Below are 23,541 nucleotides of genomic sequence, written 5' to 3'. Positions count from 1 at the left end.
GCCTAAATTCTAGTTTTTTCTTTCACCCAGGGCGAAATGCCCCCAGTTACAGTGTAATGTGCCCCACAACAAGAGGATGGTATGCCCCACAGCAATCGGTGAGCATGCCTCACAACAATGGGTGGGGCGTTTTAGCCGGTGATGAGCTGTTGTGAATGCATGAATAATTCTACACGCACACATAGTTTTAAGCCAAGCTAAAAACTAAGATAGTAACTATGATGTTCTACTAGAGCTACTTAAAATATTTTTTCCCTTTTTTATTTCGACTATGTTAGTCACATTTCCTTTTTTACATTTTAACGACATTCAATTAGCTAGAGATTACTGGGTAGGGAAACTTATGAAAGTTAGGGCCATAGTACTCAAATGAGAGCAAGGATATGAAGTATACAGATCGGAAAACTAGAAGTTAACTTAATATCTTACGGGCTTAACTTTTGTCTTCTGCTGATGAGGGTCGAGCTTAGGCAGCATAACTACGAATCACTCGAGTTCACCAGCATGTCTCCTGGCATAGGCAGACTTGTCCATCTTTACCGTGAGAACCGACATGAAATAGTTTTATCAAATCCGACTGTTTCTAATTGGTTGTAATGCTATTGGAAAAAGTGGGAGCTTACATCAAAATAGCTATTTTGAAACTTTTGTGTATATTGTTGTTTTGCAAAATAACTTAGTACGTTGATATCACGAAACGCTGTTATCAGTAATTTTTACTTTTCAGTCAGTTCAAGAATCCTGGGAATTGAAGAGGGGCATTTTGCCCTGGTGGGGCGAATTATACCCTTTTACCCTACTGTAGGTGAGGAATTCCGCGAAGGTTCGTCCGAAAATCTTTAAAAGAGTGACCGAGCATTTAGATTCCGATGAAACTTTAAAAGTTTCACCGGCATGGAAGACTAAACATTTTCCACAGTCCATAAGATTATTTTGATTCAAGAGCAATTTTTAAAGGGGTGTTAAAATTTCTACAAGCACCATTTTCAAAAAAAAATGGTTCTATTACCGTGTTTTATACGACAAAATTATCTGAGAACGAGTTACAGGGAAAAAATACTTCTGTGCGAAAAAATATACCACGAAAAAAAGTTGTCACTTTTCACAAAAACAAAAATTTATGTTAAAAAGTTAAAAAAATGTGATAAGTATTTTGATTTGAAATGACGTTTAGAAAATTTAATTTTTGACTGCAAATAGTATAAATTATAAAAATATGGCAAAAGTTGTTGTTAGGAAAACTTTTTAAAAAATGCTTCTTCATGATCCAAATATATTGAAAAGCTTTCTTTTGCATCTTTAAACCGATAAACATTAGATTGTTGACATTTCATGATAGGGAAATGCGAAAAACTCCAAAGATCTCAACAACTATCGCATTTTGGAAGATTTTTGATTTGACATGGGACTTAAAATCATATTCTGCTATAAAATTATAGTTTAGTATGTAAGCTAGTATGAAACTTAAAAACATACACGTTAGAAAAACTTTTTACCGATACATTCCCCATCATGTAATTACATGCAAAATGTTTCTTTTCTCTTTAGGTTTTCGTTGACAAAATATAAAACATTCAAAAAATGTTCTTTTTTGCTTTTTAACATAAATTTTAGTGTTTGTGAAAAAGGACGCAACATCTTGTTCAGTGTAAATATTTTTCGTATAGCCAATATTCATTCCCTGTAAGTCGTTCTTCAATAGTTTTGTTGTATAAAATACGGTAATCGAATAATTTCTTTTCGAAAATGCCACATGTAGAAACTTACAAGCTCTTTTAAAAAATTGTTCTAGCGTCAAAATAATCAAAATTGACTGTGGAAAATGTTTAGACATTCATGCCGTTGAAACGTGTAAAGTTTCATCGGATTCTAAGATAGTTGGTCACGATTTTAAAGATTTTCGGACGGATCTTCGCGGAATTCCTCTATATTCATAGTTAGGCGAAGACACTGAGCGGAGCCAATTGAACGTGTCAAAAGCGGGAGCCAATCGAGCATGACGTCATATAACATTTTCTTCTTGGATGTATATGGGTTAGGTACCACAACATATCTTCGAAGTCATTTCGCTATACGTACATGTAAAATTCCTACTCACGGCGATGTCAATAAAACTATTACGATTTAGCTTGAACATTTGCTTGGGATGGTAGTTTTTTAAATAAGAGCTGCCAGTTTTACGGATTTCGTGTCCACCTAACTATGAATATAGTAACTATAGTTGGTACGTGTAGAGTTTTCCACTCGAAGTGATTAGCTGTGATATGATGAATTCACTTAATAGACGAGAATAATACAAATTACTTTTTATTCAATTTACAAAAAAAATCTTGAATGCATTGCATGTCCCGACGGTTCATGACACAATTAGCTAATAATAATAATAATAATACAATAAACTTATGAAACTCTCTAAAGCTTTGCCTAATATTTAAACAGGCATTTACAGATATATCACACCTTATCATCAATGGCTTGAACTTTCTCGGAAGCCCTCCAACCTGACTTAAACGTATCCTCGATCTCCTGCAATGTCCGATTTTTGGTCTCAGGTAGGATCATATACAAAAGCAACGTTCCAATCAGAGAGATAATACCGTAAACCATAAAGGTCCCATTGGTGCCAACCGTTTCGAACAGCGTTGGTCCCGTTTTGATCACAACGAAGAAGCAAATAAAGTTAAACGATGATGTTAATCCAGACCCGATTCCTCTGGTGGCGATGGGAAAAATTTCTCCACTCATACACCACGGCAGCGGAAAGAGTCCAATTCCGATGAAAATTATGTAGCTTATCAAGAATATTAACGACATCCAAGATAGGTTTTGATACAACGGGATGCTGGTTTGAAAGTACAGGAATATGGATAATCCTATCAGACTGATGGTTGTACCACAACCACTGAGCATTGCCAAAGGACGCCTGCCAAACGTTCGCAAAAGAATACATACGAACAACGATGTGATCACTCTGACGAGATCAACAATCAACATGGCTAAGTATTCATTGATGTCGCTGCCAATAGTTGTTTTCATGAGCGAAATGGAATAAAATGCTACGATGTTTACTCCTGAGAACTGCATGGTGAAAAAAAATACTAGCAAAGTGACTAGTGGTATGACAAATTCTTTTCGTAGGACATTATCGATCGTAGACGGTGTAGGCTCTTGTGATCCACCAGCATCAGTTGATCCCCCATATTTTGCAGCCATATCGTTAAATTCTTTTGTAGATTCAGCATCGTATCCTCTAAGCCAATGAAAAGCGTTTTCTGCTTCATGACGCTGCCCTTTGGATAATAACCAAGCAGGACTTTCCGGACATAATACTACGAATACATAACTAACAGCCATAAAGAACGAACAGAACAATGCGGCCATCTTCCAGTGAAAAAATGTACCGAACAAATGCGAAAGGAATATCCCAGTTGAAACAGCAAACGTGACCCCTGCTAGCAAGATTCCGCGATACTTAGGGTTGCTTGTTTCCGCTATGTAAACGGAAGCCGGAGGACCTACCAACCCACAACTGAATCCGGTGATGAACCGCCCAACCAAAATCATATCATAGGTCAACGCTACCGAAAGAACACAAAACCCAACTGCAAACGATATATTCAAAATCAGATGCGTCACTTTTCGGCCGAACTTCTCCATCAGTAGCCCCCCAAGAAGGCATCCAGCAGCCATCGGAAGCGGAGCCATGGAAGCAATCCACGAGGATTGCTCACTGGTGATTTGAATGGAACTATCCGGCTTCTGTAGTTGAGGCAACAGAATTGCGGAGAACCCATTGGTCATCCCGGCTGCAGCGCTCGAAATTATGGGACCCGTTGCCGCGATAATCTAAAAGAGAAAAGCAACGCGTTACTATCTTTTATCAATTTATTATACGATTGTTATCGATTGGTGATACCTGTCTTGCGAACGGATGAAACCTTTTCGAGCTGATTTGGCTCTCGATGAACGCTTTGTCCGCGATTGCCTTTTTGATGACCATTTTCAATATTATCTGTGGAGATTAAAAAAAATTATTAAGCAACCATAGTCTCACTTATAAATATATTAAAATAGAATATGCATAGAAATGACTATAGCAAAGAAATAGATCTTATGACACTCTACGCGAATGGCGCATAGCATGTATAGGATTCTTTTTTCTAGCAATGCAATAAACAAATCAAGTTTATTGCTCTCGAAAGAATGATAAGCGCCCGAACTAACCTACTTAGATAACTATGAACTCGTTATACGACTGATAACAGAGAATGAAGTAGCGTCGGTGTAAATATTTAACCCTTAAAGGCGCAAAGCATTTTTTTTCAAATTTTCTGAAAATTTAAACAGTTTTAATACGTTACTATAATAATTTTGAGATGGTTTTCGCAATGTTGTTTTAAAACAACATTGCGCATTTAAGGGTTAATGAATATACCTAAAGATGTACCCAGCGGCATTACAATGCATATTTGCATTACGAAACCGGAATGGCTGCATGTTAGTTGTTAAATACGAGTCGCATACAGCTGAAATCGTGTGTAGTAATACTTCTCACTCTTGAAGAATTGTTGATATTTGAGATTGTACTTGAGTCTGACATGGAAATCAAAATAATTCACATGATCAACCTATTTGAAAAAACTATCAATCCCCCATTGGAATACGAACAACATAGTGTATTATAAATCGCTTGAAAATTTATTTCTTTTTCAGAATTCTCATATACGAGGATTGTTTTAAAAGCCCTGATCCAAATATGAATACGGCGAGAAGACATGGCCATCAAACCATTCCACCAAAAAATAAACCTGTTTTTTCGCAGTCCGTAAAAAACTAATAAAGGGCGTCTTCGATATGGTCAGCCGACTACAATTTCTCTCTACTGCACCATGGGCCACAAATGGATTTTTTTAGTCGAAAATCCAGAACTTATAAACCGTTAGTACTAGACTTTCAGTGTCTTTGGAACAAATTCTCTACAATAAGTGCTCTTCATTTTAGGGGGAACAAAATTAGGGTAGCCCTCTCGATTTTTGAAATAAAAAAATTATCTCCTGAATGGAAAAGGATAGGAGAATATGATCTTCCAAAGAAATGTAGAGAAAATAATTTTGAGTAACTTTACTGAAAACGTCGAAACTCTATCTTCAGCGGTTTTTATTTTACAGCGATTTCCCTTGTTCTGTTTGGGGTGGCTCTTAAAAATTCAGTTTTTTAATATAACTTCTTTGAAGTTGATTTCTCGTGAATGTCGACTTCTGACAAAAGTTAGCTCTTCAGAGACGAACTCATTAACTTTTATATAAACAGAGTTATTGACGATTTTATTCTCAAAATTCGACATTTTCTAAGCTAAATAACTCCGAAGGTGGCAAAAAGTGGCAATTAATGTTATGACCATCTGATAGTACTTTAAAAACACTACAAAATAAGGGGTTCATGGTTTGTCTCCTAGCTACTGTTCATGTGAAATGTTTGCTTATAAACTCCCTCTGTTATAGAGAATGCATGCGGTATTCATCTAAATTCGTACTTAAAATGTATATTTATCATACATAGTCGCCGTCCTTATATACACACATATCCGGATCTCTGATGCAAATCGGTACACTCGGAAGATGTTATTCTAAACTTGTTTCGTGGAGTGAAATTGTACATAAAACATGTGGTTTTCGGACTACGGTTTATGAAATGAATGTTTGGAGTATTTGCATGGCATACGTTTTATTCGCATGGCAAAAAAGAAATTATTATGAATATATTACAATATATTGAAAGCTCAGGTTTACCGTAAAGGAACACCCTTTGTTTAGCATTAATGATTTATTTGTCTTTTATTAATTATATTACCTCCTCTGCTTCAGCTCACTGTAATTTAGCCTAATAGTTTCGCAAAATACCATTTTTTGCCTTTGGAAATTAACAAAAAAAATCCACGTGAATGTACGTTGGGGGACAAGCTGTTCAACTCTCATTTATAGTATTTTTTATTATTATCCAACGGATAGATTGGCAGTCTCCCCCTTCGAAATTATTTTCCAAACGCGGCAAAAAAACTTGATCAATGATATCAATATAAATTGCTTATTCTCGGAAGTTATTCGAGCTGTCAACTATGGGTACTTTTTTGCTTCTAACAATGAGTACTTCTAATCCATTTCATAATAACTCGATGAAGTTATGCCAATGTATATATTGATGCTAATAATGAATTACTTCAAGCGAGATAACCTACTTATTAAAAACGGCAGTTTAGACTATTTAGAATGGTGCAAATATGCGATAATTCAACAATTTAGACTGCTCTGGAAGATTCAGGGATTCTGTCAACTGACAGTTTTTATGTTGATTTTAGGCTTTAGGATAGAGATTCTATTAGGATTCTTATACTTTTAACCGAGGGAAATAATGTAAAACTGGTGTTGTACAAATTTTTTAAATTCAGAAAAAAAACTATTTTCAGTATTTTTCATTCTGGGACGATTTTCATTAATGGGTATTTTTTACGCATTTCGTTGTAAGTTTTCCACAAGATTTCTTTGGAAGATCATATTCTCCTATCTTTTTTCATTCAGGAGATAATTTTTTTATTTCAAAAATCGAGAGGGCCACCCTAATTTTGTTTTCCCTAAAATGAAGAGCACTTATTGTAGAGAATTTGTTCCAAAGACACTGAAAGTCTAGGTTTATAAGTTCTGGATTTTCGACCAAAAAATCCATTTGTGGCCCACGGTGTACTGTGGAGAGATTCAAATTTGGGAAACAAGAAGAAATCAAACGGGGTTAGGTCGAAGATTTCATACCATAGTTCGTTCAATTTAGCCTAGCGTAGGAAAAAAATTACTGCCGAGGATGACGTCTATCCAGCGATAGTACCAACCTTGTTCTGAAGCCCAGATTTATCTTTTAGGCTAGGGACTTTTCAAACTATCCTCGAAAATTCTATCTCATTCTTTCGAATGGTGCAATTGCACATTTCTCATAACTTATATAAACAGAAATACCTCATAGCATAGCATAGCAAAACGACTGCGCACATCATGGGTGGCTGAAACTGTGATTTTTTGCAATAGTAAAATTCACCACACACCTGGCCATGTTCTTACGATCGCTAGAGGGAAGGAAATGTTAGTTGAGTACCTACTTAAGAAGATACGGGGAACCCACGCTATCTTCATAGGTATTACAGATGATAAATTTGTTTAGTAGGTAAGGAAAATGGGATGTGGATTTGGGCGATTCATGTGCATATAAGTATTTATAAATTTATAAACAGCAATTCATCATATCTTCAATATTAAGTTTTAGATCAAAATGCGAGCCGACCGCTCCCATAACCCTGCAGCACAAATCAGAATACGGTAGTACTGTTACTCGGAGAACCCCCTGTTAATAGACCGGACATTATGGAATATCCTGTTCAGAGACCGCTGAGGAAAGCTCATATATGGGAATCAGAGTTCGAAAAAATTGACACCCCCATATGAATGATGAATGTGGGATGCATTCAGTGTATAAAATTTCCCCTTCTATTATTATTCTAAACCTGTGAAACCATTCATTCTCAGCTAAGACGATTCATGCGTTCATTTATTCATTCCTTCTGGATTTCAACGAAGTCATTCGTGTATTGCGAATAGTTCATTTTAACGTCAGTCGGTGTCGTTTGTTTTATCAGCACTAACTTGACGTATTCAATTCATTTTCGTGTTGGTGATCTGAATGTTGTGGAAAAAATCGGTTTCATTTACATTGACTGAATTTTTTTTGTTTTTTTGTGACTGGCGAAACATACCCGAAAATGGCGGAAGAAAATACTTTGACGACGGTTAAAGATGCCAAAAGACGAGCTGGTAACAAGCGCTCCAATGTTGATATTGCTGCTGAATTTGTGGTTCAAGATGGAGAGAAAGCTTTTTGCAAGATAGATGCTGGAAGCGGTTGTTCGTACATGCAGGTCAAATACGATGTTGGAAACTTTATTCGCCATTTCCGAGCTCGGCATGCGGCGAGGGCAAACGCAGTTGGCCTGCTGAAAGAGTATGGTCCATCGGCGAAAAAGCCAAGGCTTATCGCAAAGCGCCCTATTGCTATCGATAAGCCTTTACTCCTCGATTCCGCTATAAAAATGGTATCATATCACCAGCTGCCGCTAGCATGTTTTGAATGGGAAGGAATCCGACAAATTTTTGAACCCATAGGAGCTGCAGTTGGATGTAAAATAAATCCAACCAACATAAAGGTACACATGCAAAACATCGCACACAGAATCAGAGACCTTTTAATAGAAGAGATGAAGAATAAGTTGGTTTCGGTAAAAATTGATTCAGCCTCACGCTTCCATCGACACATTCTCGGCATCAATGCACAATACGTGCTCAACAGTATAAGAACTCTTGGTAAGTCAATAATAGTGCAAAAAATTATCACCTCAAAACAAACGAGTTTTTACTTTTCAGCTATGATTGAAGTTTAGGAAAGCCAAACTGCCGCTTTTTTGAAAGGAAAGATCTTGGAAACATTGCGTAGTTTCGGAGTGCCTATCCAGCAGATATTCTCCATAACTTCCGACAACGGTGCTAACATGTTGGCGGCCGTTCGATTGCTAAAGACAGAATTAGAGCAAACGTTGTAGGAAGAATTCGAAGAAGATAATGACGACACAGAACAACGCGATCTAACAGATGAGCTATGCACTGAGTTCAACGAGAGGTTGAACTTGGTCCGTTGTGCTGTTCATTCACTTCAGCTGGCCATATTGGATGTGGTCAAAAGAAGTGACGAATCTGTCAAGAAGGTTACTGGAGTGGCAAAAAAATGCAAGCTTACCAGATACAAGACACATTTTGAGTTTCGGAACGCCCAATATCCACCAGTTTGGAGTCAAACTCGATGGGGTGGGATTTACAAAATGCTCGAGACGTTCAGGGAACAGAAAAAGTTCTTTACTGAACTTTCTGAGCAATTCCCAGAGCTTGGTAAGTTTTCCCATATTAACTTGTATATCATTAGCTGTTCTTCTAGTTTGGTGAAAATGTGGTATGAGCTATTTCTTTTCTAGATCTCAATAATAGCTGGGAATTTATAGAGAACTATGTCGACGCGTTCAAACCTGTATATATTTGCACAAAAATATGCAGGTTGGCCATGTTTCCCTCCCTGACTTCTACATGGCATGGTTGCTGGCTATCAGTGAGGTTCAAAAAATTGGAAACAATCCTTTTGCTTTGGAGCTGGTAGAAGCGTTGACGAGTCGGTTGAGTAACCTTCGTGACTCCCGAGCATTTAAAATGTCGCTCTATTTAGATCCTAGATATAACTATTTGGGATCTAACATATTTACGTGCGATGAGAAAGTGCAAGTTCAGGTGTGCATCAAACTTTCTTATTTTTATTATTCGTTATTAACGATTGTTTCTATCTCTGCAGGAATACATTATTGAAACCTGGAACCGGCTTACTGAACTTGATCCATCTCCAAGCTCAAGCCGAACTAATGAACCAGAAGCAGAGGCTAAAAATGATGAGTTTGATCAATTTCTCACCGGTTTATTTGGGGGTTTAATGCCAGTCGAGTCTGGTCAAAAGCATTCCAACTTTTTACAACAGCTGAAGGCTCTGGAAGTGGAGCCACGACAAAGTTACCACTATGACTCATTTCAGCATTGGATTAACCGAATGCAAACACACCCGGAACTCTCCAGAGTTGCAATGGTTGTTTTGGCGGTTCCATCGAATCAAGTCTCAGTAGAGAGCTTTCAGTGCTCTTGGACTGGTTCTATCTAATCGTCGTATCTGGCTTGCAGAAGACACCCTTGCCAACATACTCCTGGTTAAACTTAACAGAGAGCTCTTTGACCAAGCGATGCCAAATTTATATAACTGGAAAGAGCCAGACTTCCATTTAACTAAAGTAATAGACTTTAGTTTAAGAATGTTTCATGTACATAATTTAATTTATTTTCATTTTCTATAATGTTAGTTTAATTTTATTTTCTAATCTTTTTGCTTTTCTGGATTCTTTATACTTCTAAATCTATATTTTTATTGTTAAATGCCAAAGGAGTACAAATACAATGGAATAAAACAAATGAACAATACACGGGTATTATTTTCGTACACTCAAAGCAAACCACGTTTACAAATAATTATTTGAAGCCTCCATATATTAATCAAGGAATGAACCATTTATTTAAATCTATCCCCGACGTTAACTGAAATTTAAAACTGTATGCGATGAAATTCTTACATTTCTAATTATTCCAAATTAGAAGGTACTTGACCATAGCTAACCAGACAATCATTGCGGTAATACCCTTCGGCAGGAGAACTATGCTATTAGCGCGAGGTATTTGTAGGCCGCTGATGCTGGCGCATTTTTGGAATCGAAATAAACGTGTAAAAATCTATCGCATTCGGTTTTTGTTGATGTAACACCATAGAATAAGAGTGAAAGAGTATTTTCGTTTTCGACAATATTCTACCATGGTGTGGCAGCGACTACATTCATTCAAACTTGAGTGAAAATAGTTTTGCACCATGGCCAACCAAAACGGTTATACACCCATGTGAAGGTGAGCGTATCGCTAGTAAAAACACTATTGGAAACCTATTGATACTACATAATACTTTTTAGCTGACAATTCAAAAAAGAGCAAATGTAAATGGAATGAGCAAACGTTCTTTGAAGTTAGATTTGCTTAACATCATTTTTAGTCAGGATGGGCTTAACCATACTCTTGATTGTGCCGAGAAATGGCGATCCTATTACCCAAAGTGGTTTACGAAAAACAGAAAAATTTGGTTTTAGGAAAGACCTCCAACAGCGTGTTTACTTAGAGTCGATTTCGTCACCCTCCCTTAACTTTCAAACCATAGTTCCCAGTGCGTTAAACCTGGTTTGAAAGACAAGCGGGGGTGAAGAAATCAACCCTAGAAACCGATTTCTTCACACACGTACACATACACAAACAAACACACACACACACTTAACTTTTAAAGTTGGTTCAAAGCACCGGTAAACCTGGTTTAAAAGTTAAGCGAGGGTGAAGCAATCGGTCCTAAGTGGATTACGCATTGTATCGAGTATTTATTGTGTTGATAGAGACAAGTTTTACTTACATTCAATTTGGATTAAAATGAAAACTTTCTCTTGAGATCCATTATTGGTTTTTCCTCATTATAACTTTCCAGAAAAGTTTTATCTAAAAAATATGGAATTTTGAGTACAATATGTGATTGTCAAGATTACCCTTTTTTGATTTCAATGTGTACAGTTGACTGTTGGGTCTTCTTATCTCAAGCTGGAGCCGTAGTAAATACAGCCTCAAGAAAAGAATCAACTTGACGTCCTACTGTTGTAATGCTTCTGAGTGTCAAAGATGAATAAAGCCTACTAGACCCAAAAATTAAATTTATCGTTGCAATGCTGCTTTCAGAGCTCAACTCAGGTGTTAAATAATAGATACAGCGTACTGAGATGAAAAGTCTCATTAGCTTCAAGCTTGAGCGGTCATAACGACCAGTGTAGTATACTGCAAAATCAAACCCCCCCGTTAGTATATTTTTTAGTCTGAACTCGCAATGCAGTTTTGCGACTACTAAAGACCAACAAACGTGGGGTTAGATTCAGTATCAGAGTTGATTTGACCAGTATAGTAACATACCACGAAAAACCACATTAAATTAGTAAAGAAACTACTCTCTCCCTGCTAGCTCTGGAGTACTTGCAAGTTTTTGTGAATACTGCAACAAACCATTTGTTCTTTTACATAATTCAAATTATGCCAGTATTTCAACTTAAAGCTTAGAAGTACAAAACCAATGCTACACTTTAATACACTTGCAGAAATAATCAACAATATCGATCATCATGGCACGCAACTTTTTTCTTGGAGATGCATATTGAGAAATTTCTCTCCATCGGTCGTAAAAATGTACGAAGATTCCTTACATTCATTTCCGTTCAATTGAACTGAAAGGATTTTTAGGTGTTTGTTTACATTCACTACGTGCATGAATGTCGAAGGCAACATAAAAAAACGCACTCAAACACTGGAAAATTGAATGCAGTGCAGGCAAATGTTAGTTCACTTCAGCTTCGTCAGGGTAAACTGGTGGTGAATGGAATTTTATCTCACTTGTGGTATATTTTGGGAGATGAAAATGAGTTTTTTTGACTCTGATGGGAATAGACTCAAACGGTTTCCAAATTTGTGGTTTCTGTGCAATAATGACAACTTCAAAAGCTGCGTCATGTACCTCAAACTCAACATCCGCCAATGAAGAAGCCACTACAAGGTTCACAGCCGTAACCCGTCAGCCTGATACCGTACATCATGCTTTGTGATAAATTAGTTATTGCAGAGACGTTTCGAGTTTCTCTCAGCAGAATCCGACACTAACTTAGTAACAGAACTAAGCAAATCCCTAGTCCTGCGTGATGTCCCACAAGAAAAGGAGTTCTGATTAAGCTGATGAGAATTATTCGAACCGAAACTTGGTTTGACTTAACAAGCCAATGCTATATTTCTTTTTAGTAGAGAACATTTTGGTAAAAGGTATTTTTTCTCAGTTCGGCAATCCAGCGCTAGCTTAGTCCTGTTACTAAGTTAGTGTCGGATTCTGATAAGAGAAACTCGAAACGGCTCTCCAATAACTAATTTTGTTATAGGCTTTGTGCTCTTTATGTGCAAATGCGGCTTAACAAAATTTGTCACCTTAGTGGAAGCGACTGAAAGTAGGAGTCGCTAAGGCACGGTGTAGTTCCGTGCCGAGGACTTGATGACTGGAGAGCCTAAAATATGCCAGTCGCGCACGGAACATTTTGGGCTTTGCTCTTACTGTGTTATGCGAATCTCTGACACAGTGAAGCATTATTTTCTTCGCAAATCATGGGAATCAAATGTTCGTTTCTCATTTAAACCTGATATGGCTCGCTACATGAGTTAACATCCCAACATGCTTGGTGTCCTCTAGTTGTTGTGCAATTTATGTTGAAAATGTACAGTTCTCCATTCAACAATGGTTAGAATAGCACAAATCAATCTCTAGCACAAACGTAAAGCAACTATGAATTTATCTCGAATCATGCAGGAAAGTAACGCTTCCATTGAACCGTATTTCCATAAAGGAAACTTCTATTTTGGAAAGTTACTTAACACAGCCTTCATTGCTTACAACAAGACAGGCATGACTAACCCCCGTGAAATGCCTCGTGCTTGCAAATAAGGCTATTGACGTGTGTCTCATATCGGAGCTAAGAACTCGCGATATTTGTGTTGTCACAGTTACACTGACTATCGGTAACGTAGACAAAAATATATATATTGTTCAGCATACCTACCGCATAACGAGTCATCTCCTTCTGATGATTTCAAAAGCGCTGTATCATATTGTAGCAGAAAAAAATCTGAGAGGCTCTGAACTGATGGAATACATAAGTAGTACAAATCTCCATATTTTGAATGTGGGAACCCGAACTTTTGCGAGGTCTGGGAGGGAGGAGGTATTAGACATAACGCTTTGCTCTGATAGAATTTCGCATGAGCTGGGAAATTGGCAGGTTCCAAATGAAACTGAACCGTCCTTATCCAATAATAAATATATATTTTTCGATTATTTTGATGTCGCCTTCAATGTGGTAACATATCGTAATCCTAAATCTACAAACTGGGACCTCTTTTTGGAAAACGACTAAATTTCATGGATATTTTCCAACAATTAGTCAACTAGACGACTTAGATGACGTCGTGGATACGACAAACTCATTCATAGTAGCATCATACGAAGAAGCTTTGCTACAGCAGGTGGCTAGAAAAAGTACAATGGATCTTTTCTGGGTACCTGGGCACCGTGGAATTGAAGGCAATGAAAAAGCAGACTTACTAGCAAGAAATGGATTATCAAAATTATTCCTAGGGCCTGAACCATTCTGTGGGGGTCTCAGAATGCACCATAAAAATGGAATTGAAGAACTGGGAAAATTCAATTATAGATGACATTTGGAAAAATTATACTACTGCCCGGCAATCTAAAAGATTTATCTCACCAAATAAAATAATAACTCAACGGCTGCTTAGTATGTCTAAAAAGGATTTAAGTACTTTCAGTGGTTTAGTAACAGGGCACTGCCCGAGTAAATATTGCCTCAAGCAGTTAGGAAAAATATAAGATGATACCTGTCGCTTCTGCAACCTAGATAAGGAGAACTCAGAACATTTATTATGTAACTGTGTAGCACTTTACCACAAAAGGAGCAAATTCTTCGATAAGGGGATAATACAACCCCTAGATGTATGAACGACTGCACCCAGTGAGGCAATAAACTTTATACGTTCTATAATACCTTACTGGAACCATGCCTATAGTCAGCAAGTGGGAATCACTCAGATTAATAGTGATACAACACTCTGATGGGGCCTGCCACATTAGATCAAAACACTGGTCGCAGTGGAATAGGTACCCAACAAAAAATACGAAGAAGCTTGTCCACCTCGTACTGTTAAAACGACTAGGGGAACCCCGTGGTGGAGGGCTGAGCTTTAAAGAATTAAGAAGGATATGAGAAGAGCTTGGAACCGGCGTCAGCGTGATGATTCCAGAGCTTTCAGGTCAGCTCGTAGTGCATATAAGAAATATCTTAGATCTGCAGAGCGGACTGGCTGGCAAAACCTATGCACTAATGTCTCTAGTCTGAACGAGGCTATCAAGTTAAATAAAATTTTCTCGAAATTGAAAGATTTTCAGATGAACTCCTTAAAAACCAGAGATGGTGTTTATGTGACGGTCGAAAAAGATGTTCTTAACTGTATCTTCGACGTACACTTTCCAGGTTGTATTGATCCGGAGCTGAACAATGTTCACAGATCTCATTCTGGTGATTCGAACTTCTGGGCGTTTGCACAAAATGCAATTCATATCAGTGTGGGAAATTCACGATCACTCTGCTTCACGATGTTGTTCATGGGATATCTGCATGTATCCCGAGATACGTTGGATAAACGCAATGCTTAGTAACCGCATTCTTTGCTCGTCACTGCGACAGGCTGAGATACAGAAGTTGAGTATTTGCGGTTGTCCTCAGGGCGCGTTCTGTCACCTTTGTTAACTTGGTTAAATTATCAGTTAATTAAAAAAAACTTCAATGGTTCTTTTCACGAAGAAGCGAATAACAACCGGGGTCTGTCCCTGTAGTTCTTTGATTCTGAGCTACTGTGTGCGGATCAAGTCAAATACGTTGGAGTTATATTGGATTCCAAACTGAATTGGTCTGCTCACATTGACTTCAAAGTCAAGAAAGCGTGCACGGCCTTCGGGCAGTGCAGACGAACTTTTGCAATGACCTGGGGCCTAAAAGTTAAATACATCTGTTGGATTTACATGACAATTGTACATCCAATACTGACATACGGATGCCTTGTGTGGTGGTAGAGGGGAGAATTGCTGACCGTCCAGTCAAAGCTAAACCATCTACACTTATGGCGTAGACTGGTGCTTTTACCACGACTCCGACTGCTGCTCTTGAGGCACTTCTAAATATCAAACCATTACACATACACATCAAATAAGAAGCACTATCATGTGCATACAGACTGCAGGTTACTGAGATTTGGAACAGTAACCTTGCTGATCTTGCTACCAGTCATACGCGATTGTGGTCACCAATGGTTACATGGGGTGAAGATATTCTTGCTCCCAGCGATATTACACTCACATGTAGTATTCCTTGTAGAACATTCCACGTGAAGATTTCCTCTTGAGAGGAGTGGCTGTCTGGCGAAATGGAAATACAAGAACAAACGCAAGTGATCTGTTACACTGACGGTTCTCTGATGAAGGGACTTGCTGGTGCTGGTGTCTACTGTCGCGAAATGAGATTGGAAAAATCTCACTCTCTAGGTAGATATTGTGTTGCATTCCAAGCTGAAATCTTCGCGATTATGTTCGGGGTGCAATCGGCCCTTCAACTGAGTTTGTCCGGCAGAGTTATAAACTTCTGCTCCGATAGTCAGGCTGCAATCAAGACCCTTAGCTCAAATAAATCACGGTCTAAGCTAGTGCTCGCGTATCAAACCCAAATCGAAGAACTAAGCATTGTCAATATTATCAAACTTGTCTGGGTGCCCGAACATTCCGGTATTACTGGAAATGAATGGGCTGACGAATTGGCCAGGGCAGGTTCAGCGATTGACTTCGTTGGTCCTGAGCCCGCCCTACCAATTTCGACAAGTTGGATAAGAGAAAAAATACGGTCCTGGGCTTCGTCCGAGGACCGCAATTATTTGAGAAATCTACAAACGTGTCGCCAAAACAAAGGCGTTTCTAGAACAACCGTTCCCAGTGGCTTCGAAAAATCTCCCACATTTTTCGAAGTTCCACTGCAGCATGCTGACCAGGGCTGTAACCGGCCACTGCAAACTCAATTATCACATGGCAACTATTCAGCGCGCCGAATCTTTTTCATGTGATCTTTGTGAAACCGACTACGGAACCTCATATCATCTGATATGCAACTGTCCAGCGGTAGCGCAATTGCGATTTCGAGTTTATGGCTGTCCTTACATAGACAACACCATGTTTGGACGACTGAAAATCAGAGACATACTAAAGTTTCTTATCCAATGTGGTAACGAGCTTTAGGCTTACTCGTAGGCGAGTTGAGCTACTTGTGAGTTCAATTTACCTGCTATTTGTTTTGGTTTTTGCGATGTTATTTTTACTACCCTTCCAATTCTACCTTTCCTTCCGCTCAGGAAATGATGAAAAGACACGGCAAGGAACAAATCGCGAACACGTTCAGCTAAAAATTGAAATTAAAATAGTTTTATCCAAAGTTATTTCAACAAATCTTTAGAACTCACGCATGTACTATCAAAGTGCAACCAAAATATAACTCTGATTAAAGAAAAATATGCGAAGAGTTGGGAATGTTAGCATATTATGGCAGAGAATGCAATCCTAACATAAGATTTTGTAAATTCAATTCATCGTAACTTTTACTAAGGTAAAAAAACGATGCATTCTTGAAAATTTCATCTTTCTTTCAGGATATTGTCATAGGATTTTGAAGCATTTCACGCCAATCCATCCGTGTTTCGAGAATGTAGGAAATATTCTGTCTGCTGATTATTATTAAGTTTACCTGGTGGTGGAAATAATTATTTGGATACATTTTATAGTAGATCATCCGACAGTATCTATAAATAGGAATTCACTGAAAAGAACATGTTACGTTTCTTCTGATTGCATCTGAGCCAAACACATTTATGACACAAATAATTACATAAACATTACTTCCATATGGGTAACAAGTCAAAACACGAAGCGACATAAGCTAATTATATTGCAAGCGCAATTTCATACCACTTATGCCACGCGTTATAAGCAACTTATTACGGTATGAACGTTTGACTTCCATTTCCTCATGTTTCTCAGAAAAAACAATCAATCCGAAGCAGGATATACAATCAACATGCAGCATATATCATGCAAACGAAAAGAAAAACTCGAAGTATAAATTTTTTGATTTTGAATCAGTAACCGACACACAGATTCATTCCAATTAAACTCTTACTACTCCTTACTACTTACTCTTTTTGAGTACAACCTTGAACATTACATTCAATTATGATAGAGTTATTGCTCACCGGTGTTTATTCAATACCGCCAATTTCATCCAACTTCAACCGATCTAGGTCAGTCGGTGAATATCTTCCACCAAAACACGTTCCTCAGTTTCTCAGGTATACAACCGGCGCCGCTTCACTATACTATCGTTGTATTTACGATAACATCTCAGCTCACCAAATGCTGTTTCTTCCACGAGGTCATTCAGTGCTACAACCGCACGTTTCGCACGCCGTAACGCAGCGAACCAATTATGCGCCAGACGACCTCTTAAACTGCCCGCAAACTCACACAATTTCAAGGTCACGCAAGAAACCGTTCTTCACACAACATAGCACACGCCGACCTTTACCGAATATTTCAACTGTCTGAATTCACTTGCAGCGGTGCTGATTCTTCACTTTCACTAGACGCTATTTCGTCACTTTCGGTTTGATCGTTTGCATCATTTGCTCACACTGCATAGACATGTTAAATAATCGAAAACTCCCGCTCGCATCTCCGGGGAAGTTAAGGGTGTCCAGAGGGGTGGCTGGCGTCTTGAGCGCGGTAAAGCGACAACCACGATCAGTTGTTATGGTTGCAGCTAGCGCGTGTTCACGACGGTGATTACAGCTACACGCGCGCAGATTTCCAACCGTTCGACCACGCGTTTCTTGAGGTACTGAACGATCGATGCGTTGAACGAACCAACGCACGGGTTGTCTATTTGAGACGGAACCTGCGTGAGCGCAGTGGGCTTTCTCCGAGCATCGACAACTGTACAAGATGCACTGAGTTATGGATGGTCAATATCAATGAAAGAAAGGGGGACTGGACTTGTAAGAAATTTGTGATGCAGTTCTGAGAGATCAAACCTGATAGCTGTAGCCACAAATATATACGGGAAATTTATATTTATCCTGTTTTCTGATGCAATTACGCATCACTAAAAAAAATTACAAAAACGATTTGAAGAAAACGTTTTTGCCTTCCAAATTATGTCAAAGCTATTAGGGACTATATAATATTCATATAGTCGTTAATTATATTCAAATAGAAGCATTTTCTTGAACCTAAACAGTGACAATTGATGATCTTCAAATGTAGGGGAACTGTGCTTAAGACGGACACCTTATGGTTTGTAACTTTTTTCCGTAAGCTTTGAGCTATTTTAGTATCTCTATCACAATGGGATCATGATTCAAACAAACAACAAAGTAGAAATAATTCCTAAAAAGCTAAAAATTCCATGTTACTTTTGATTGGACAGCTACGGTTTGTATAACGGACAATTCAGATTATTCATCTATTTAGAGCAATTTGATCGTAAACTCGGAATTGTTCTATAAAGAAATCCGTCGGGTATCAATTAAAACACAAATATGCCATAGCTTTCAAAATGTTTAGTATTACAACTTAAGTGGTTATAAACAAAGTTGGAACTCAAAACATCGAAAAAAAATTATAAAATATCTGTGCGAAATTTCATCCAGATCGGAACACTAGATTTCAAACTACAGCCATTCGCAGCGCGCTGGTTCTTCCTTGCATGAAGTTAACACAAAAATTTAAAGGCAATTATCTTGGAACCAAGTTGTTTGTATAGTACCGTTGCGGTGAACGTGATATCGCAAAAACTATTCATCCGATCTTCATATTTTTTTTTTAATTGTTTGTATTTACATTCTCGTGTACTTAAACGGTTCCTTTTTCATCCAAAGATTTTTGATTCTTTGCCATGAATTTTTGTTTAAAATTTTAAACAACACAAAACTCAATTTTTTGGTTAATATGTTTTTTGGTTAATATGTTTTTTTTGCAGAAAAAACAATTTTAATTGGGAAACCGTTCTGTTGAAGTACACCACAATGCATTTTTCTTCAATAATCTTTTTACTTTTTTGATTTCAGTTGGCGGTTCGGCTTGGAGAGCGTTCACCGCAAACCTCTACCCAAAAAAACTCGCTTCGGGGGATGGGCCATAACTCCGTCAACCTTCAATATTATTTTAATTCAACTTATTTTTTCGAACTTCGATAGCGCTATCGACGAGCTGTCTTTTGCTTTTTCACAAAAAAAAAACTTAGAATAAAACGCTTTAAAAAAATCACAAACTTTTTCGCCACAACTTTCTATATAACACCCAACCTACTACAGTGAAGACCCGATTTTATCAGCCCCCCATTTTATCAGCATCATATGAAAATTGATACTTGCTAGTTTGATGGGCTCCAGCAGACGAACCACGTTGAATTCGCGTAAATCCTTTCTTAAGCATTTTTTTCTTATCTTAGAGATCCAAAATATGCAAAAAAAATCATTTTTTTTTTAATTTTGCGCTGTCAGACCCCAGACTAAATAATCAGGAAAGGTTATGAGACTATGTCTAGGGACTAAAGAAGAATATTTTAAGAGCTTCGGTTTCTTGAAAAGAAAAAAAAATGTGTCCCCGTTTTAAATTCGCCAAGGAGCTGATAAAACGGGTCTTCACTGTATTAAGTAGAAAATAGGAATACATCATATAGCTAAAATAATAACGCAAAACAGGTATTACCAATGAGTTAATATTATGCATCCAACGATATAAGGGGCCGTTAATATACCACGTGGACAAAAAAAAACCTAAGTTTTTAATTCCCTCCCCTCTTCGTGGACAAGCGCGGACAATTCCTGTACCACTGTCCCCTTTCCACGATGCCCACGTGAACTTCCTAAAAAAAAATTTGGGTAATTTTATTGAAATGGGTTTTTAGAAAATTTTCCAATGTATCAGACTACCATGATACAGAAGTACCTTACGAAAATCGTTCAAACTTCAACCACAGAAATTTTAGCCACAAGCTTTGAAATCCAAAATTAGTAATAATTTACCAAGTTAGTTTTTGATGATAGTTATCGCCAATGTTTTCAATTTTCACACTTGCATTCACACTCTTATACTATGCTATTATGGTCGACAATGACTGGGCAGTGCGCAAGCCTCTTGTACCTGAAGGCATAAAATAGACCCCACTTGCGGTCCTTAGCTTCCTGCCCAGTAACTCCTAGCCCTGGCCTCTTCGTGGCGTCGACTGGGATACGAGTAACCTTAGTGAAGATCGGGTAACCAACTCCGGTGGGAACTTTGGTCGTATGCTGGCAGGGAAGGGGGGGTTACCCTTCTTCGGAAGGTGTAAACCTGTCCTGGTGTCCAGGTGGGACCTTAATCAGTCCTGGCACGACGGCCCACCGGCGAGACAGGTGGTTGGCGTAGGCCCTATAAGCCGCCCCTTAAGAAACCCACATAACGAACAATACAGAAGAGAATACGACCCACAACAATCGGTAACGACCCAGGCGACGAATAAAGGATCACGATTGAAAACTCGGAACATGGAACTGCAGATCGCTCGGCGTCGCAGGATGTGACAGGATAATCTACGACGAGCTACACCCCCGCAACTTCGATATCGTGGCGCTGCAGGAACTTTGCTGGACGGGACAGAAGGTGTGGAAAAGCGGGCATCGAGCGGCTACCTTCTACCAGAGCTGTGGTACAACCAACGAGCTGGGAACCGGCTTCATAGTGCTGGGCAAGATGCGCCAACGTGTGATCTGGTGGCAGCCGATCAACGCAAGGATGTGCAAGTTGAGGATCAAAGGCCGTTTCTTCAACTACAGCATCATCAACGTGCACTGCCTACACGAAGGGAGACCCGACGACGAGAAAGAAGCGTTCTACATGCAGCTGGAGCAGACATACGACGGTTGCCCTCTGCGAGACGTGAAAATTGTCATCGGCGACACGAACGCACAGGTAGGAAGGGAGGCAATGTACAGACCGGTGATCGGGCCTAACAGCCTGCATCCCGTATCAAATGACAACGGCCAACGATGTGTGAACTTCGCAGCCTCCCGTGGAATGGTAATCCGAAGCACCTTCTTCCCTCGCAAAGATATCCACAAAGTCACCTGGAGATCACCGGACCAAGTAACAAAAAATCAAATCGACCACGTTCTAATCGACGGTAGATTCTTCTCGGATATCACAAACGTCCGCACTTATCGCAGTGCGAATATAGATTCGGACCACCACCTGGTTGCAGTATGCTTACGCTCAAAACATTCGACAGTGCATAGCTCTCGTCGAAGCCGAACGCCGTGGCTAAACATCGAGGGGCTACAAGATGGCAGAGTGGCTCAAGAATACGCGCAGCAGCTAGAAGTGGCACTACCAACGGAAGAGCAGCTAGGTGCAGTTGCCCTTGAAGATGGCTGGAGAGATATCCGATCCGCCATAGGTAGCACCGCAGCCACTGCACTAGGTACGGTGGGCCCGGACCGAAGAAGCGACTGGTACGACGGCGAATGCGAGCAGTTAGTCGAAGAGAAGAATGCAGCATGGGCGAGAATGCTGCAACACCGCACGAGGGCGAACGAGGCGCGATATAAACAGGCACGGAACAGGCAGAACTCGGTTTTCCGGACCAAAAAGCGCCAGCAGGAAGACCGAGATCGCGAAGCGATGGAGCAGCTGTACCGCGCTAAAGACACACGGAAATTCTACGAGAAGTTGAACCGCCCGCGCAGGGGCCACGCACCACAGGCCGACATGTGCAGAGATACAAACGGGAATCTTCTCACGGACCAGTGTGAGGTGATCCAGAGGTGGCGGCATCACTACGAAGAACACCTGAACGGCGATGCAGCAGACGACGAGGATGGCACGGTAACGCACCTGGGAGCGCGCGCAAGACACTACACTACCGGCTCCGGATCTCCAAGAAATCCAGGAGGAGATCAGCCGGCTCAAAAATAATAAAGCCGCTGGGGTTGACCAAATACCAAGCGAGCTACTAAAACACGGTGGCGAGCCACTGGCTAAAGCGTGGGTGATTACCAAGATTTGGGAGGAGGAGATTTTACCGGAGGAGTGGATGGAAGGTGTCGTGTGTCCTATCTACAAAAAGGGCGACAAGCTGGATTGCTGTAATTACCGAGCAATCACCCTGCTGAACGCCGCCTACAAGGTACTCTCCCAAATACTATGCCGTCGACTATCACCAATTGCAAGAGAGTTCGTGGGGCAGTACCAGGCGGGTTTCATGAGCGAACGATCTACCACGGACCAGGTGTTCGCTCTTCGTCAAGTACTGCAGAAATGCCGCGAGTACAATGTGCCCACACATAATTTGTTCATCGACTTCAAAGCCGCATACGACACTATCGATCGAGATCAGCTATGGCAGATTATGCACGAGTACGGATTCCCGGACAAACTGACGCGATTAGTGAAGACGACGATGGATCGGGTGATGTGCGTAGTACGTGTCTCAGGGACGCTCTCGAGTCCCTTCGAATCACGCAGAGGGTTACGGCAAGGTGATGGTCTCTCGTGTCTGTTATTCAACATCGCGCTGGAAGGTGTAATAAGAAGAGCAGGGATCGACACGAGTGGTACGATTTTCACAAAGTCCGTTTAGCTACTTGGCTTCGCCGATGACGTTGATATTATTGCACGAAACTTTGAGAAGATGGAGGAAGCCTACATCAGACTGAAAAGAGAAGCCAAGCGCGTCGGACTTGCCATCAACACGTCGAAGACAAAGTACATGATAGGAAGAGGTTCACGAGAAGAGAATGAGGACCGCCCGCTTCGAGTTTGCATCGGTGGCGACGAAATCGAGGTGGTTGAAGAGTTCGTGTACTTGGGCTCACTGGTGACCGCCGACAATGATACCAGCAGAGAGATTCGTAGACGCATCGTGGCAGGAAATCGTGCCTACTTTGGCCTCCGCAAGACACTTCGGTCGAACAGTGTTCGCCGTCGTACGAAATTGACCATCTACAAGACGCTGATTAGACCGGTAGTTCTCTACGGGCACGAGACCTGGACCATGCTCGTGGAGGACCAACGCGCACTTGGTGTCTTCGAACGGAAAGTGCTGCGTAC

The 23,541-nt window shown here is 39.8% G+C and overlaps 1 protein-coding gene and 1 pseudogene across 3 annotated transcripts in view; one reads left to right on the top strand and one right to left on the bottom strand.

The window, feature by feature from the left end:
* Positions 1-2,354: 2,354 nt before the first annotated feature.
* Positions 2,355-23,541, bottom strand: part of LOC131689906 (facilitated trehalose transporter Tret1-2 homolog) — a 64,042-nt gene continuing 42,855 nt past the window's right edge. The window contains exons 1-4 of one of the 3 annotated variants that reach the window (XM_058975294.1): positions 11,275-11,286; positions 11,122-11,204; positions 3,917-4,012; positions 2,355-3,846 (exon numbers count right to left, since the gene is read on the bottom strand). In XM_058975294.1, the coding sequence (XP_058831277.1) occupies positions 2,455-3,846; positions 3,917-4,000 (1,476 nt within the window). In that variant the 5' untranslated portion in view covers positions 4,001-4,012; positions 11,122-11,204; positions 11,275-11,286 and the 3' untranslated portion in view covers positions 2,355-2,454. Of the gene's footprint in view, positions 3,847-3,916; positions 4,013-11,121; positions 11,205-11,274; positions 11,287-17,648; positions 18,223-23,541 lie in introns of those variants that run through there. The other 2 variants (XM_058975292.1, XM_058975293.1) reach the window with 2 other exon arrangements.
* LOC131689908 (uncharacterized) lies at positions 8,462-9,857 on the top strand (annotated as a pseudogene).

Source organism: Topomyia yanbarensis, chromosome 3 (genome assembly GCF_030247195.1).
Source record: "Topomyia yanbarensis strain Yona2022 chromosome 3, ASM3024719v1, whole genome shotgun sequence".
Classification (NCBI taxonomy): Eukaryota; Metazoa; Arthropoda; class Insecta; order Diptera; family Culicidae; genus Topomyia; species Topomyia yanbarensis.
This window is presented reverse-complemented; position numbering and strand designations above follow the sequence as displayed.